The following is a 15,918-nucleotide window of genomic DNA, read 5'->3' as shown; positions in this document are numbered from 1 at the left end:
GTCTGAAGGCCTCACCACAGTTGCCACACATGAACGGCTCTTGCCAGCGTGTGTCCACTGGTGCTGGATAAGGAGACTTTTCTGAATGAAGGTCTTTCCACAATACTCACACAGGTACAGCTTCTCTCCATTGTGTGTCCTCTGGTGTTCATTGCGGGTTTCCTTCCGGCTAAAGGACTTGCCGCAGTCTCGACACTGATATGGCTTCTCCCCAGTGTGTCCTCTGGTGCCGGATGATGTACGTCTTTTGGCTAAAGGACTTCCCACAGTCCCCACAGACATATGCCTTCTCCCCACTGTGCATTCTCTGGTGCTCTTTGAGGTTCCCTTTCTGTCTGAAGGCCTTGCCACAGTCCCCACATGTGAATGGCTTCTCCCCAGTGTGCGTCCTTTGGTGTAAGATGATGTGCGCCTTCAGCCTGAAGGCCTGCCGCACTCCCCGCACACATACGGTTTCTCCCCGGTATGCGTTCTCTGGTGCTGGATGATGTTCACCTTCAGCATGAAGGCCTTGCCACAGTCCCCACACGTGTCAGGTTTCTCCCCGGTGTGCACACGCTGGTGGACGGTAAGGGATGACTGCTGGGTGAACTGCTTCCCACACGTGTGGCATGACAAGAGCTTCTCCCCAGTGTGGATTCGCTGATGCATCCTCAGGGATGAGGTGTAGCTGAAGGCCTTGCCACATTCCTCACACTCGTATGGCTTCTTCTCTACATTGAGGGTGGAGAGAGGAACGAGGACTGAAGTACCTGAGTCCTTCCCACACACGGTGAATGGGTGTGTCTCCGCTCCCCTATGTCCCTCTGATATCACTGCAGCCCACGTGGGGCTTTGGTGGACGAATGTCTTAAACTCACAATATTCAGGGGCTAATGCTTGGGATATGTCCAAATTCCCCAGACAGGTTCCTGGACTCTCCTGCTGCCACTCCACCCAGTCACCCTGTGTCCCTGCTCCTTCACAGGGGTAACTCCGGGCACCATTCTTCATGGGTCCTTCTGCAACAACCACAACAGATGGTCTGTCTTCCCAATCGTCCTCCTGTGGGTCCAGTTCCTTCGTGTCAGGTCTAGTCTCCACGTCTGAGGGGAGGGGAAAGAGATGGGGACACACATGTAGTTAACCACGCTGGGAGGCAGGATCTTCTCAAAGCACCCCAAGGCATAGCCTAAGAGCAGGGGACAGCCTGGCGTGGGGACACAGGCAGAAGGGAAGCAGTGATTTGAGACAGTGAGGTTGAGGGAAGGGAGTAGAGAGTAAGAAATGTCCCTTTGGGAGTGGGTGCAAAGGTGGACAGCGCAGCTCACATGGGAAGACAGACCTCTGAGGAGAAAGAGGAGGATGGTGGGCTTGGAGGCATGAGTCAGAAGCTCCCCTAAACACAGCGAACCTTCACTACACCAGACCCCTGACTTCCAGGCCTTGTCTTATGTTCCCCCAGCCAGCTGTGCTTCTCAAATCATTGACTGTAATTAGAAACAGTAAAGTAGGGACTTTCAGCAAGATGGAGGAATAGGTGGACGCACCGTACCTCCTCGCACAACCAAGATTAGAACAACAAAAACTCACAGAGAGAATAACACCCAGAACTGATAGAGGATTTATCTGAATGGAAGTTGGACAGCCAAGAAGTTGAAATAGACCCGTACATCCAGGCTGGTAGGAGAAGATGAGCCGGGCGGGCGCGGGGCTGGTGCAGGTCGGCAGCCCGCGCAGGTTGGGGAAAATTTGGCGCGAAATCGGCGCGACAGCCATCTGGGGCGCAAGAATGCAGTGGTGGTCCCTGAGTACGCAAGCTGCGGCTGGCGGACCCAGTGAGGCAGCGATTGTGGACCAGGGCAGAGCTCGTAGCCCAGGATCCCAGAGAAGGGTCTGAGCCCAGGAGAATAGAACTACCGCCATTGTTTCCTCCCATCCCGGCTCCCGCCCTGACCCCACATATAACGTCACAATCTAGTGACTGGGGTGCCAAACCCCGGTGAACACCTAAGGCTCCACCCCCCACCGTAACAAGAGCAACCAGATCGGGGGAAAAAAAAGGAGACACAGGGAAAGACATGTTTCCAACAGAACAGATCAGTCCCCCAGGACTCATCCTTTTGAGCGACTAAGAAATAGCCAATCTATCAGATGCACAGTTCAAAACACTGGTGATCAGAAAGCTCACGGAATTGGTTGATTTTGGGCGCAATTTAGATGAAAGGATGCAGGTTATCATAAAAGAGATGCAGGAAGATATGCGGAGGAGAGCCAATAGTGAAAGGAAGGAATCTGAGTCTCACAACAATACAGTGGACCAGAAGGAAGATAGAATCAACCAAGCAGGAAAGCATGATGAAATAAGAATTCAAAAAATCAAGGAAAAGCTTAAGAGCATCCAGGACACCTTTAAACGTTCCAACATCCGAATTATAGGGGTACCACAATGGGAAAGGGAAAAGCAACAAGTTGAGCACGTATTTGAACAAATAATAAAGGAGAACTTCCCCAATCTGGCAAAGGGAACAGTCTTCCAAGAAATCCAAGAAGCTCAGAGAGCCCTAAAGAAGTTGGACCCAAGAAGAAACACACCAAGGCACACCATAATTTCATTAGCCAAGGTAAAAATGAAGGAGAGAATCCTAGAAGCAGCAAGAGATAAGGGGACAGTAACCTACAAAGGAGTTCCCATCAGACTGTCAGCTGATTTCTCCAAACAGACCTTACAGGCAAGAAGGGGCTGGAAAGAAATATTCCAAGTCATGAAAGACATGGACCTACATCCCAGATTGCTCTATCCAGCAAAGCTCTCATTTAGAATGGAAGGGCAGATAAAGTGCTTTTCAGATAAGGTCAAGTTAAAAGAGTTCATCATCACCAAGCCCTTATTTTATGAAATGCTAAAGGGACTTATCTAAGATAAGAAGATAAAGAAAAGACATGCATAGTAAAAGGACAGCAAACTCACAGTTTTTAACAACCACACCTAAAGCAAAACCAAAAGAAACTGAGTGACCAACTACAGCTGAAACAGAACCACAGAAATAGAGGGCACATGGAGGGTTAGCAGCAGGGGGGTGGGAGGAGGAGAGAGGGGGAAAAGGTATAGAGAATAAGTAGCATAGAATGTAGGTTGAAAATAGATAGGGGGAGGGCAAGAATAGTATGGGAAATGTAGAAGCTAAAGAACTCATAAGTATGACACATGGACATGAACTAAAGGGGGGAAACGTGGGTGGGAGAGGGGGTACAGGGTGCAGGGGAGAGAAGGGGGGTAGTGGGACAACTGTAATAGCGTAATCAATAAAATATATTAAAAAAAAATAGAAACAGTAAAGTAAAAGCTGACTCACATGTGGGTGTACTGGTTGTTCTCTGTGTCCCCACAGGCTCACCAAGCACTCACCTTCCTACACTGCCCAGAAGTGACCTGTCCCTTGTGGCTGGGGCCAGACCACTCGTGTTGTACACTCATCCCTTCACGCTGATCACAGCCATTCCAATCCCCTCCTGCATGGGTCCTACAGATGCCTCAATTTCTGTTTCCACCTAGAGGCTGTCCTGAGTTCCAGACTCTGCACATGGACAACAGGGTTCCTCCCAACATTAAAAACTGTGAGATCTTATACAAAAATCTCATTAAAAAGGGGGAAGGTCCAGCTGGACACAGCCCTCCATCATAGGAGGCAACAAAGATAGGAGTGGTAAGTACCTGTCCCTCTACCCCCATTTAAGGCCCCACTGGCCTCACAACATGTGAGTGTGAGGTCCCTCCCCTCAGTCCTGAGACCCAGGTGTCAGACTCTATGCTGGCACCTCCTAATGGATGCCCCCACCCAGACCCCCTTTCTCAGCTCTACTGAGAAATAAACCAAGGCCTACAGGGCATCCTTCTCCAGTGTCCAAACCTAACGCATTAGATGCAAACCAGAATCTAGGAACCTCCAGTCCCTGATAATAGAAACAAGACCTATCCAGGTAACTTAGTAAAATAAGACAGATCACTATGACCTATACCATAGGATTCCACTCCTGTGAGGCAAATAGAACTGTCAAAGTGACAGAGGCAGAAAGTAGGACAAGGGTGCCAGAAACAGGGGTGGGGGATGTGAAGCTGCTCATTAGAGGAGACAGACTGTCAGCTGGAGATGAAGAAGCATCCTGAGGGTGGACGGTGGTGATGGTTGAACAAGAATGTGACTGTATATCAAGCCATGGAACTGTGCATGTAACAATCGTTAAATGGTCAGAAACAAAATAGTTAAACAGTTCATTGAATCTTATGTTTGTTTTGCAACCATTAAAAAAAAATAAATGTTTTGCCCTGGCTGGTGTGGCTCAGTGGACTGAATGTCGGCCTGCAAACCAAAAGGTCGCCAGTTCTATTCCCAGTCAGGGTAAATGCCTGGGTTCTGATCCAGGTGCCCTGTCTGGGGCTTGTGAGAGATGATTGATCTATGTATCTCTCACTTATTGATGTTTCTCTCACTGTTTCTCCCTGCCTTCCTACCTCTCTAAAAATAAATAAATAAAATCTTTAAAGAAAATAAAAAAATTTTTCTATCATTTAAAAAGAAAAATATTTACTAGTCATCCTTAACTCACCTTTTCCCTTACACCATTTGGACTGTTAAGAAATGGCACCACATAGAAGAAAGAACACCTTGAACTGGACCAGACCGACGCAACACCCCTGCTGCCAATGCAGCAGCCTCTCCCACTCTCTACCACCCACTGTCTACTCCATGGAAAGAGGAGCTCAGGTTGGACCAAACCCTCCAGCACCTTCCCAGTACCCTGGGGACCATAGGCAACGCCTTCCCACTCTTCTGAATCCTCTACACCATCCAGCCCACTTGTCCTTGTTTCCCTTTGGTTTCCTTGTCCATGGCCAATGTTTCCTGCCTCAGAGCCTTTGCACCTGTCTTTCCCCCCAGCCTTCCCATGGGCGCTCATCCTTAAACCCTACTGAGCCTTTGTCCCCCACAGGGAGGCCTTCTCTGTCCACCCTGCTGTGGAAAGGAAGCTCCCACCTGCTGTTCTCTCGCCTGCATCACTGTGAGTGACCATGACAGTGCTTTTCCTCCTACACACTGTCAGCTCCTGCAGTGGGAGGTGAGCTCCGTGAAGGCAAGAGCCTTGCTGGTCCCCAGCTCACAGTTTTTAGGACATGGAAGGCACCTGATAAACCTTCACTGAGTGTCGGCCATGTGCTGGCATGGTATAGAGTAGCCCACACCACACGTGACTGTGAGTTGCTAGCAAGTTTACACCCAAATTACTGATGCTGAAACCGAGGCTTTGAGAACTGAGCCACAGCCAAAATGTCACCCAGCAAATCTGATCATGTGAACAAATCCCTGGGTCACTATCTAGCCCCTGTACCCATCTTATCCTGGAGGAAAGGATTTGAGAAGTATGCAAGGTAGAAAGATCTTGGATTCATGGCCTGAGGTGTGGGGGTAATGCCGGATGTCAGAGCAGGTGGTGGATTGGGACATGGAGGCTGAGGGTAACTTTCCAGGGGGAAGAGGGAAAGAGGGTGACAGTGGGTATGTTTGGGGCCCGTGGGTCTGAGATACACCAGGGATAGAACTGGGCTGCGGCTGCACAGATTGGAGAGAGGAGTCTTGGGTGTGAACATGCTCAGAAACACAATCCCCAAAGGAAGTCATTGAAAAACTGGACTTCATCAAATTACAAACTTCTCAGCAACAAACAGTGCTGGGGCATCTGGGTACGCACATTCAAAAATGGTGATGACATGTGGTGATCAAAGGTGATGTGACTTTGGGTGGTGGGCACACAATGTAACAGACACATCATTTATCACAGAAATGTACACTTGAGACCTGTATGATCCTATTAGCCAATGTCACCACAATAAATTTAATTTAAAATAAAAACAGTGACATTAGCCGCTTTTTACACCATTCACAACAATTAACTCAAAGTTAACCAAAGACCTAAATAAACGGCTAACATTCTAAAACTTGTAGACAAAACAGGAGGAAGCCTTCATGGCTTTTAGTCAGGCAACAGTGCGTCAAATATAACACCAAAAGTGCATGTAGCAACAAAATAAATTGGACTCCATCAATATTCAAAAAAGGTGACATTTCTAATGATGCTATCTAGGAAAGAGAAAAAAACTGCCCACAGAGTGAAAGCAATAGTTGGAAAACACATACCTGATAAAAGACTTAGAGAAAGAATTAACATCAAAAGAATATGTACAGAACTTTCAGAACCGAATGATAATGAAGCAAACAACCCAAGTGAAAAAAAAGGCAAAAGACTTGAACCAGACATGTCACCAAAGAGAGTACACTGGTGCCAAATAGGCACCTGAAAAAAGTTCTCAGTATCATATTAAAGGTGGAATGTGGTAAGACTGCACACCAGTGAGAATGGCTACAATGAGAGACACTGAAGTTGTTCAGTTTGACAAGCACATGAATCAATGCCATACCTGGTTCGTGGTGGTGGAATTAAAAAATGAGACAGCTGCTTTGGAAAAAAGTTTGGCAGTTTCTGAAAAAGTGAAATGTGCACCTATGTATGACCCAACCATTCTCAACAGCAGGAACATCGTGTGTCTACAGAAAATGACCAGAACTGAAAGCAACTGATGTGTTTATTGTCAAGTGAATGGATAAACACACTGTAGTCTCTCCATGAAGTAGAGTACTGTTCAACAATAAAAAGAAGTCAGCTCCTGCCCTCACCATGTGGCTCAGCAGGTCTGAGCATCCAGAGTACTGAGAGACGGTAGGTTAGATCCCAGGTCGAAGTCTGTGCAGGAAGCAAGGATTGATGTTTCTCATTCTCTATCTCACTATCAAATCAATAAACGTATCTTTGGGTGAGGATTTAAAAATAAAAAAAGAAAGAAAGAAAAGAAAAAACACAAGGGAACAATTGATACATACAGACTACATGGGTGAACCTCAAAAAGAAAATGATGCCGAGTGTAAGAAGTCAGATAAAAAAAAACAAAGAGTACGTACCGTATGATTCCATATATATAAAATCCTAGAATAGGCAAACTAAACCACAGTGGTGAATGGGGGACTCAGGGTAGGGGAAAGGAAAGAAAAACATCTTGGCCTAATGGACCTGTCTGCATCATGACAATTTCCCAGCTGGATACAAATGTCAAAATGCATCAAATTGTTCCCTTTAACTAGGTGCAGTAATGGTAGGTCAGTTAAACCTCCACCAAAGCTGTTAAAGGAATGGGATTGTACACTAATTCTGAAAGTTAGAGGAACAATATTATTTAGGGCATTTCTCTGTGTCAGTGACTACAAAGTTTGCTCATCTTTGAAGAGAGCTGTGATTTCTATTGTATTGCTACATCCTGATTTGTTTGGTCAGTCTTGTAGGTGGGCATCTCAGGCCATTTCTCCAGATTTTTCTTCCTTTGAAAAAACTCTGCATGCTTAATTAAATGATTTATTTTAGAAATGAAATCATTTGAAGTTTGGTTGGTAGCTCCAAAATGTCTCCCAAAATAGCTGTCAATTCAGGATCCTAAAATGAGGACACCTTTCCCTACATTTTTATACTACATGCTTGTCTTACTCTTTTATTTCATGTCTCACCAGAGTATATGCTTCCAGAGGGAGGAAGTAAATGGGGAGGGAGACAGGGAGAAAGAAAGACTGATCAGTTGCCTTCTGTATGTGCCCTGCCAGGGTTCAAAGGGACAAGCAAGATATGTACCCTGACAGAGAACTGAGTCCCCAGTCTTTGGGTGTATGGGAGGACACTCCAAACAACTCAGCCACAAGTGGCCAGGGCTGGTATCCTTTTTCATGTCTCTGTACCTTATGGTTGGTCATTCTTTGACTAATAGTAATGTTCAAAAATATTTTGTAATGTGTACCTCCATGCATTTCTACATCTGTGAACTGTCTGCTCATCAGCTTGGTACATCTTTCTATTCTTCTTTCAGTTCTTTTCTCATTTAATCCTAGGAGCTCTTTCTATATTCATAATCCTGACTGTTATACATGCAGTAAACACTCTTCCCAACTGCATCACCTAATAAGTTTATTTTTAGCTTCCAGTAATTTGAACGTCATACATGTAAGATATGTCTACCATTTTATTTCTGTGTTATCCTGAAGTGCCAGGCAGGTGGTGAGTAACACTGTAAGGCTGTCCCCTTACCCAGGGAGATCAAGTTCCAGTAGACCTCCATCATCACGTCCCTGTACAGGTCCTTCTGTGCAGGCTTCAGCTGCTGCCATTCCTCCTGGGTGAAGTCCACAGTCACATCCCTGAATGCCACTGACCCCTGTAAGAGGAAGCGCACACCACTCAGCACAGGACCCTTTTCTCAGAGGTTAGGAGACGTGGCCCAAAAGGCAAGGGGACCAGGAAGGCACACAGGATGCACCAAACATGGTGTTAATAATGTGCGGAGCTCTGAAGGGCCTGTTCACGCAGTGTTCTCGATGGGTAAGTCACTGGATGGTCACTGGATGGTATAGTTTATTTGGACGGACAAATAAACTATAGAGGTATTTGCCAGGAAGACAAACAACCCACTTACACAATGGGTAAAGGATCCATGGGCTTGAACTAAGGTGGAGGAAATTGCTGGAGGGAAAAGGGGTACCAGACACAGAAGGTCAAAGGGGTAAATATTGAGACGACTGTAATAGCATAATCAATAAAATATAAAAAAATGATAAAGGAAATCCTACTTCAATATTAAAAGAAAAAACAGAAGAGGAAAAAAAAAGAAACAATCACAAGGACTCTGGATAGACACTTCTCCAATAAGGACATACGGATGGCCAACAGACATATTAAAAATACTCAATATCATGACAGAGCTGCAAAGTGAAACCATGATGTGATATCACCTCACACCTGCTACACGGAAACCTCTATAACTGACCCACAATTTGGTCAATACCATCGTGACAAGTGCCTGAGCAGTGGCAGCTCTAGGGGGTGTCTGGGAGCTGGAAGGTATGGTCTATGGCTGAATTTTTGGGGGGACAATCTGGGTGGGGGCAAGTGGGTCAATATCTGAGGCTTAAATGGTACATGGGAGCACTGAGAATGCAATGCTATGACCCCATGTAACAAATGAATGTGGCTCAGTACTTTGTGGATGAAAAAATGACACAATGACAATGTCACCACAGCAATAATGACATCTGTCAATCACTAGGCAATTGCTCTGCACCAGATATTACTCTAAGCCATGTTACAGGTTCAGTTTTGTGTTCCTGTGTTGAAGTGCCTACTCTCAGTACCTTGGGATGGGACCTGATTGGGAACAGGGTCACTGCAGGTGTACTGAGTTAAGATGAGGTCACACTGGAGAAGGGTGGCCCCTAAGGCCATACAACTGATGTCCTTTTAAAAAGGAGAAAGTTGGACAGAGATATGCAAGCAGGGACACACCATGTGAGGATGGGAGTTATCTTGCCATGAGCCAGAGGACCAGAAGCTGAAGGTGACAACTGAACAGACCCTCTACCGGTGCCTTCAGAGGAGGTATCGCCCTGCTGATGCCTTGGTCTTCAACTTCTGGGCCCCAGAACTGTGAGAATAGAATCCTTTTGTTCAAGGATCCCAATCTGTGGTGCTTTGATACAGCAGCCCCACATCAAGCTGAGTGACATATATATCTGCCAGACATGGTGTCAATAACTGACTGCCATGGACCACGAATCACGGGTCACCCTCCACAAGTGGAGAACTTACTTGCAAACTACCACCAGGTGATGACAGAGCAGTACGAGGCAGTCAGTGTTTAATAGTGTGAGCTCATGAGACCATGACCAAGTCTAAGCATTGCCCCACACACTGGCTGTAATGCCTCTGACAACTGTCTTAACCTCTCTGAGCCCCTTTGTTCAATGGACCCCCTAGTAGCAACACCCCCCTCTGTGGCTGTTACGAGGTTAAATGAGGTCACATATGTGTGATTCCACAGTGTGGTATGGCTGTAGGAAGTCTCAAAAATGGCAACTAGTGGTCTTATCATTTGATTAATTGGACATTTCATAAACCCCTTATATATGTCCCTTATCATTAATACTTAATTTATATAATTATTTGATTCTTTGCCCCATCCTTCCTTTGGGAAAGCCCAGGAGATAATTTCTTTCTTTTGTAATCCTTTTCCAAAGATGTTTATTAATTTGAGAAGAGAAAGAGGGAGAGAGGGAAACACTGACAAGAGAAACATCAATCAACTGGCTGTCCAATCTGCCCTGAGCAGGGGATCAAACCCACAACTTTTTGTGCACAGGACGATGCTCCAACCACCAACATCACATGGCTAAAGCAATAATTTTGTTTTTAAAAAAACACTTTATTGAGGTATGACTGGTATACTGGTATGTATTAGAGCTATACAACTTGATAAATTTGGAAGTATTGGATTGGCAAAAAAAAGTTACATTTTCTGTACAATGGCTCTAATAGTGTTTAATTGTCTTTAACTTCATTTGAAACAATTTTGTTAGATTGTACCATGAGAGCTGTCACATCTGCATGCATTTGATAAAAAAACTTATCAAAAAGGGTAAATTTTTATGCTGCCACTTTAATAATGATGATGGAAGAACATATGCAACATTTTCGGTGCATTATGCTTTATTATTTCAATAAAGGTAAAAATGCAACTGAAATGCACAAAAGATTTGTACGGTGTATGAAAAGGTGCTGTAACTGATGAAACATGTCAAAACTGATTTGCGAAGTTCTTGGTACTATTGACATTTTGCCCAAATAATTCTTCGCTGTGGGGCTGTCTTATGCATTGGAAGACAGGTAGCAGCACACCTGGCCTCTACCCACTAGAAGCCAATTGCGGGAGATAGCCGACATACTCAAAGTATCCAAGTCAATAAAGACACTGGTGAAAATGAAAAATGTGTCTTTACCACTTCTCGAAGTTTCCTCCTGTACCTCTTTACTGTTGTACTCGTAAGATGTTAATTTTTTAAATGTAACTCTTGCTGAAAGTCATCCCTAAGACTCCCCAGCTGAATGAATGAACTCAATGAAATTTTTACTGAACAGTCTCCCTGTACCAAGCCCTGGCTGGGACAGACTGACAACCAGAGATGGTCTTGGGCTTCTGGGAGCCCATAATGTACTTCACAAAGATGTGGGTGGTAAGACAGAGGGTCCTCCACCTCAGAGGGATTGGAAGATTCCCGCAGAAATGGGGCTTTCCTCCAAGTGGTCCAAAGTCCTGAGTGCTCTGTGGTTACATGACTCAGGCCACTCACTCCAGAGCTCCATCTGTTTTTGATTCTTTCTAATGGCACAAACCACTTCACACAAGAAAAACCTCACCCAGTTCCAAAGAGCTGAAATCAGCCTCTATTTTTTTTTAGTCATCATTTGAGGATATATTTATTGATTTTAGAGGGAAAGGAAGGCAAGGTCAGAGAAGAGACAGAGACATCGATCTGTTTGCATCATGCACATGCCCAAACCAGGGACTGAACCATCCAGCTTTTGGTGTAAGGGACAATGCTACAACCAACTGAGCAACACAGCTAGGACAGGTTCTTTTTTTAGAAATATCAGAATGTAATCACGCTAAAAAGAGATTAAGAAAAAGAAACTGAACACCCAAATCCCAACCACAGGGAAATGACCATCAGGAATCCTAAGAAGGAAACCAAGGCAACCACCACAGAGAAGTTAACAGTGGAGATATCATGGTGCAGCCACATTGGAAAAGTCAGATTGTTCCTTAAATAGTTAAATATACTTATATCAAAGGACTCATAATTTCTACTCCTGAAGAGAAATGACAGCCTGAAACAAACAAAAAAAAAACTGTACATGAACGTTTACAGCAAAATTACTAATAACAACCAAAAAGTGGAAACAACCCAAATGTTACCACCTGATAAATGCATACATACAGGGTCTACCTGTACAATGGAATAGCATACAGCCATGAAAAGGACACCTATTACAACTTAGAACATCATCAAACACATCATGCTCAGGGAAAGCAGCCAGATAGAAAAACCACATGTTGTGTGACTCCACTGATAAGAAACGTCCAGTCCTGGATGGCTGATTGGGCTCACTGGAGCTTTGTCTGTAAAAACAAAGGTTGAGGGTACAGTCCCTGATTGGGGCACATATGGGAGGCAATCGATCGATGTTTCTTTCACATATGGATGTTTTTCCCCTTCATTTCTCCCTCCATTACCTTCTCCATAAAAACAAATAAAATCTTAATAGAATAAAAACCTAGAAATACTAGGATTCCTGAGGATCAGCAAAGTACAGTATAGGATAATTTGTCTGCCTGCATAAATGGTGAATAAATATTTTCTTCCTTTTAAAAAAAGATTTTATTTATTTTTAGAGAAAGGGAAAGGAGAGAGAAAGAGAGGGACAGAAATATCAATGTGTGGTTGCTTCTCGAGTGCTCCCTACTGGAAACATGGCCCACAACCCAGGCATGTGCCCTGACTAGAAATCGAACTGGGAGCCCTTAGGTTTGCAGGCTGGCACTCAGTCCACAGAACCACACCAGCCAGGGCCGAATAATTATTTTTTACAAAACAAGCCTCACTAATACCACCAACAATGCTACATAGAAATACATCACGTGACATCAGTTGTCACCACAAGCATAGTGTATACCACTTGTAATTTTCATTCAATGAGTGGAATAAGCACCAAACAATGGCCAACGGGAAACATTAGCAGCCCCTGCTGCATGGTAGTGGGAGAATAAACTGTCTCAACCTGTAAATATGAAGACTCTTTCAGGCTTTAAAAATACCCTCCTCAAGATTCTCTGCAAGGATACACCCATAATGAAAACATAAAGCCCTGGCTGGTGTGTCTTTGCAGATTGAGCACCGGCCTGTGAAACAAAGGTCTCCTGTTCAATCCCCAGTCAGGATACATGTCTGGATTGTGACCCGGGTCCCAAATAGGGTGTGCAAGACGCAACCCATCGATGTCTGTAGCCTACTACAATGTTTCTCTCCCTTTAGTTCTCCCTCCCTTACACTCTCACTAAAAAATAAATAAAATCCTTACGTAGTTGCTCCACTATCCATAATTTTTAAAAAAAGAAAGAGAAGAAAAATCATTCAAAATTTTGGACAAAGATTATTGCCCACTCCTGGCCGATGGCTCAGTTCAAGGAGCATTGTGCCATACATCAAAAGGTAACGGGTATGACCCAGGGTGTGGTTGCATGCTGGAAGCAACGAATGGATGTTTCTCTCTCACATCTGTATTTCTCTCTCTCACATCTGTATTTCTCTCTCTCTTTCTCTTATTCTACCCCTAAAACTCAAAGAAAATATCTTTAATAAACATAAAAGATTCATGCCTAGATATATATGTGTGTATAAAAATAAAAAAATATATGCATATTTATAATTTATTGATTTGAGAGACAGAAAGAGATATTGTTCCACTTATTGATGAATTCATTTAGTGCTTCTTTGTGCTGTGATCAGGGATCGAACCCACACCCTTGGCATATCAAGATGGTTCTGTAACTAACAGAGCTACATATGTATATATTTTTTTGTAATGTGCATCTTTCATAGAAGGAAATTTAGAGAAAAATACCACAAATAGCCACTCACTAAAATGTCATAAAACATCACGATGACAGCCAGGGACACTCACAGGTCCTTCACCAGAGGCATCCTTCTCCCATTCTCCTCTAGTCCCCTGGGCATTTAATGCTCCCTGTCTACTTGTGAAGTTCCCTCACAAGTTCCCTCCTCCTACTTCTGAAGTTCCCTCCTCCAGCACATCCTACGAAGGACCTCTGTAACACTCATTCAATATGTTTAAGCTGCAACTTCTCAGGTGCCCAGTGGTGTCTCCTGAGAGCTGTCAGGGTAGGACAGCTCACTCCTGAGTCATCCTGACACAGTGGTTAATAAACTGTAAGGACAGTACTCTCCCAACTCAGGGTAGACAGGACCCTAGGAGAGAAGGATAGGGGCTTGGGGCCTGAAGGGGAGTGGGCCAGCCATGGGTCATCCCTCCCACAAAGCCTGACCCTAAGGAGGGAGGAGCCAGAGGGTGACAAGACTCACCAGAACTTTCTTGTGTTGCAGCTGGGTGGCCATCCTTCCACTGACCATGATGACCCAGGCATGGGCATGCTGTACACAGAGAAAGAAAGAAAAAGGCACAGTGAGAAATCAGGTGAAGGGGTGACCCCAATGCAGACATGACACACCCAGCCACTACAAGACCAGCAAACAAGGACAGGCACACATGTTAATAGTGAATGCATGCAGGGGGCCTATGGCATCTTACATCCTGGACTAACATCCCTGATTTAATCCTCCTGACATCCTGCAATGTGGGAGTACTTTCTAGGAACCCCATTTCACAGATGAGGAAACTGAGGTCCAGAAAGATAAGCCATATGCCCAAGAAGGTAAGGGTGGTATTAAGGTTAGGCTGAGTACATTCGGGTCCATGCAATTGGTGCACACATCACACCAATACACTGTCACTCCTCCAACACACACACGCTTGTGCACACAACCAGTCCAACAGTCTCAAGGGAGAAACGGGATCCTCTGCCCCCTCCCCACTGGCTCTGACTTACTTAGAAGGCAGAGTGGGCCCAGGTCAGCTGACACCAGTAGACACTCGTGAAAATATTATCATTTATTTTGGTATTATAAGAGAATATGCAAATCTAATCCAGACTGGACTGTTTATGTCCTTACAGCAATGCAAACACTATTCCAATTTTACTTTATTTAAAAGGAGGCCAGGAAGGCACAGAGGCCCTGAAAATAGCTATGCAGCGGGCTGGTGACCACTGAACCTAGAGTAGCCATAGATATGTGGCTGCAGAGCCAGGGGTGGCAGCTGCTCCAGCTCCTCTTCTGTCCTAGCTTTCTGACATTTCCTGCCATACATTGTTTCTAAGGGGAAATAAGAATTTTCCAGTGTGGGGTGTTTAGGGTGGTGGCTCTGGTACCTGGATGCCTAGGTGTGGAGTTGGGTGATTCACTTACAGTCTCTGAGCCTCATTTTCCCCATCTGCAAAATGGGGATGGTCAGGGTCCCTACATAGAGTCACCGGGAGGCCTGTATAATGCCCAGAATGATACCCTGAGCACCCAACAAATTCCTTGAACAATCCACTACAGTCAGCATGTGGTAGGTCTCTGAGCCTCTTTCTTGACCTCACACCTGGCTACCACACACGTTCCGTCCTCCCAGGGCTAGGGTAAGCACTGAGGGGAGGAAGCAGATGGGCCTGGGCTCCCCCAGGGAGAAAGCTCTGCCAGGCCCACCTGTCCAGCAGGGCCGTCTTCTCCACGGTCTAGATAGGGCACCCATGACGCGCACAAACATACACATCTGCCATGCCCAGAGACAGAGGCCAGGTGCACAGAGACGTGGGGAAGGCTCGGACAGAACAGGAGCACCCCCACACGCACAGACACTCACATCAGAAACACAGGCAGGCTCACAGGAAGAGACCAGACACAGGTGGACACCCGGATGGAACCCTCACGGGGAGACACCGCCCACGGAAATACAGGCGGACATGCACACGGATATGGACACTGAAGGCACTGCAGAGGCCAAGACAGGCAGCCGACACACACACATGAGCAAAGACGAAAAACTGCAGCGTCCCGGACACACGTGGTATTACAACGAGACACAAAGAGACCTCCCGGGAGTCTCACTTCAACACAAATTCATACACACAGCCACAGGCATCACCTTCAACCCCACGACCCCGACCTGGTCCCCACTCAGTGGCCTCACGCCTTAGCCTAGTCCCCGCTAAGTCCACGCAACTGCCTCACGAATTTGAGGAGCGTCAAATAGGACCCACCGTTATCACTGCGCCTGCGCAGAACTACTTACTACATTTCCCAGAACCCCGCGCGTGGACTTCACGTCATAATCTGG

General features: G+C 45.5%; 1 protein-coding gene across 1 annotated transcript in view; it reads right to left on the bottom strand.

Moving 5' to 3' along the window:
- The window catches only part of LOC123826774 (zinc finger protein 420-like), a 52,812-nt gene extending 36,970 nt beyond the window's left edge, over window positions 1–15,842 (bottom strand). Inside the window, exons 1-3 of the mRNA XM_045850836.1 lie at window positions 15,727–15,842; window positions 14,064–14,132; window positions 8,161–8,287 (exon numbers count right to left, since the gene is read on the bottom strand). Of these exons, the coding sequence (XP_045706792.1) occupies window positions 8,161–8,287; window positions 14,064–14,111 (175 nt within the window). The 5' untranslated portion in view covers window positions 14,112–14,132; window positions 15,727–15,842. The remainder of the gene's footprint in view (window positions 1–8,160; window positions 8,288–14,063; window positions 14,133–15,726) is intronic.
- Between the last annotated feature and the right edge of the window lie 76 nt (window positions 15,843–15,918).

The sequence above is a fragment of the Phyllostomus hastatus genome, unplaced genomic scaffold (assembly GCF_019186645.2).
Source record: "Phyllostomus hastatus isolate PE091 unplaced genomic scaffold, TTU_PhHast_1.1 phas_contig_133, whole genome shotgun sequence".
Taxonomy (NCBI): Eukaryota; Metazoa; Chordata; class Mammalia; order Chiroptera; family Phyllostomidae; genus Phyllostomus; species Phyllostomus hastatus.
This window is presented reverse-complemented; position numbering and strand designations above follow the sequence as displayed.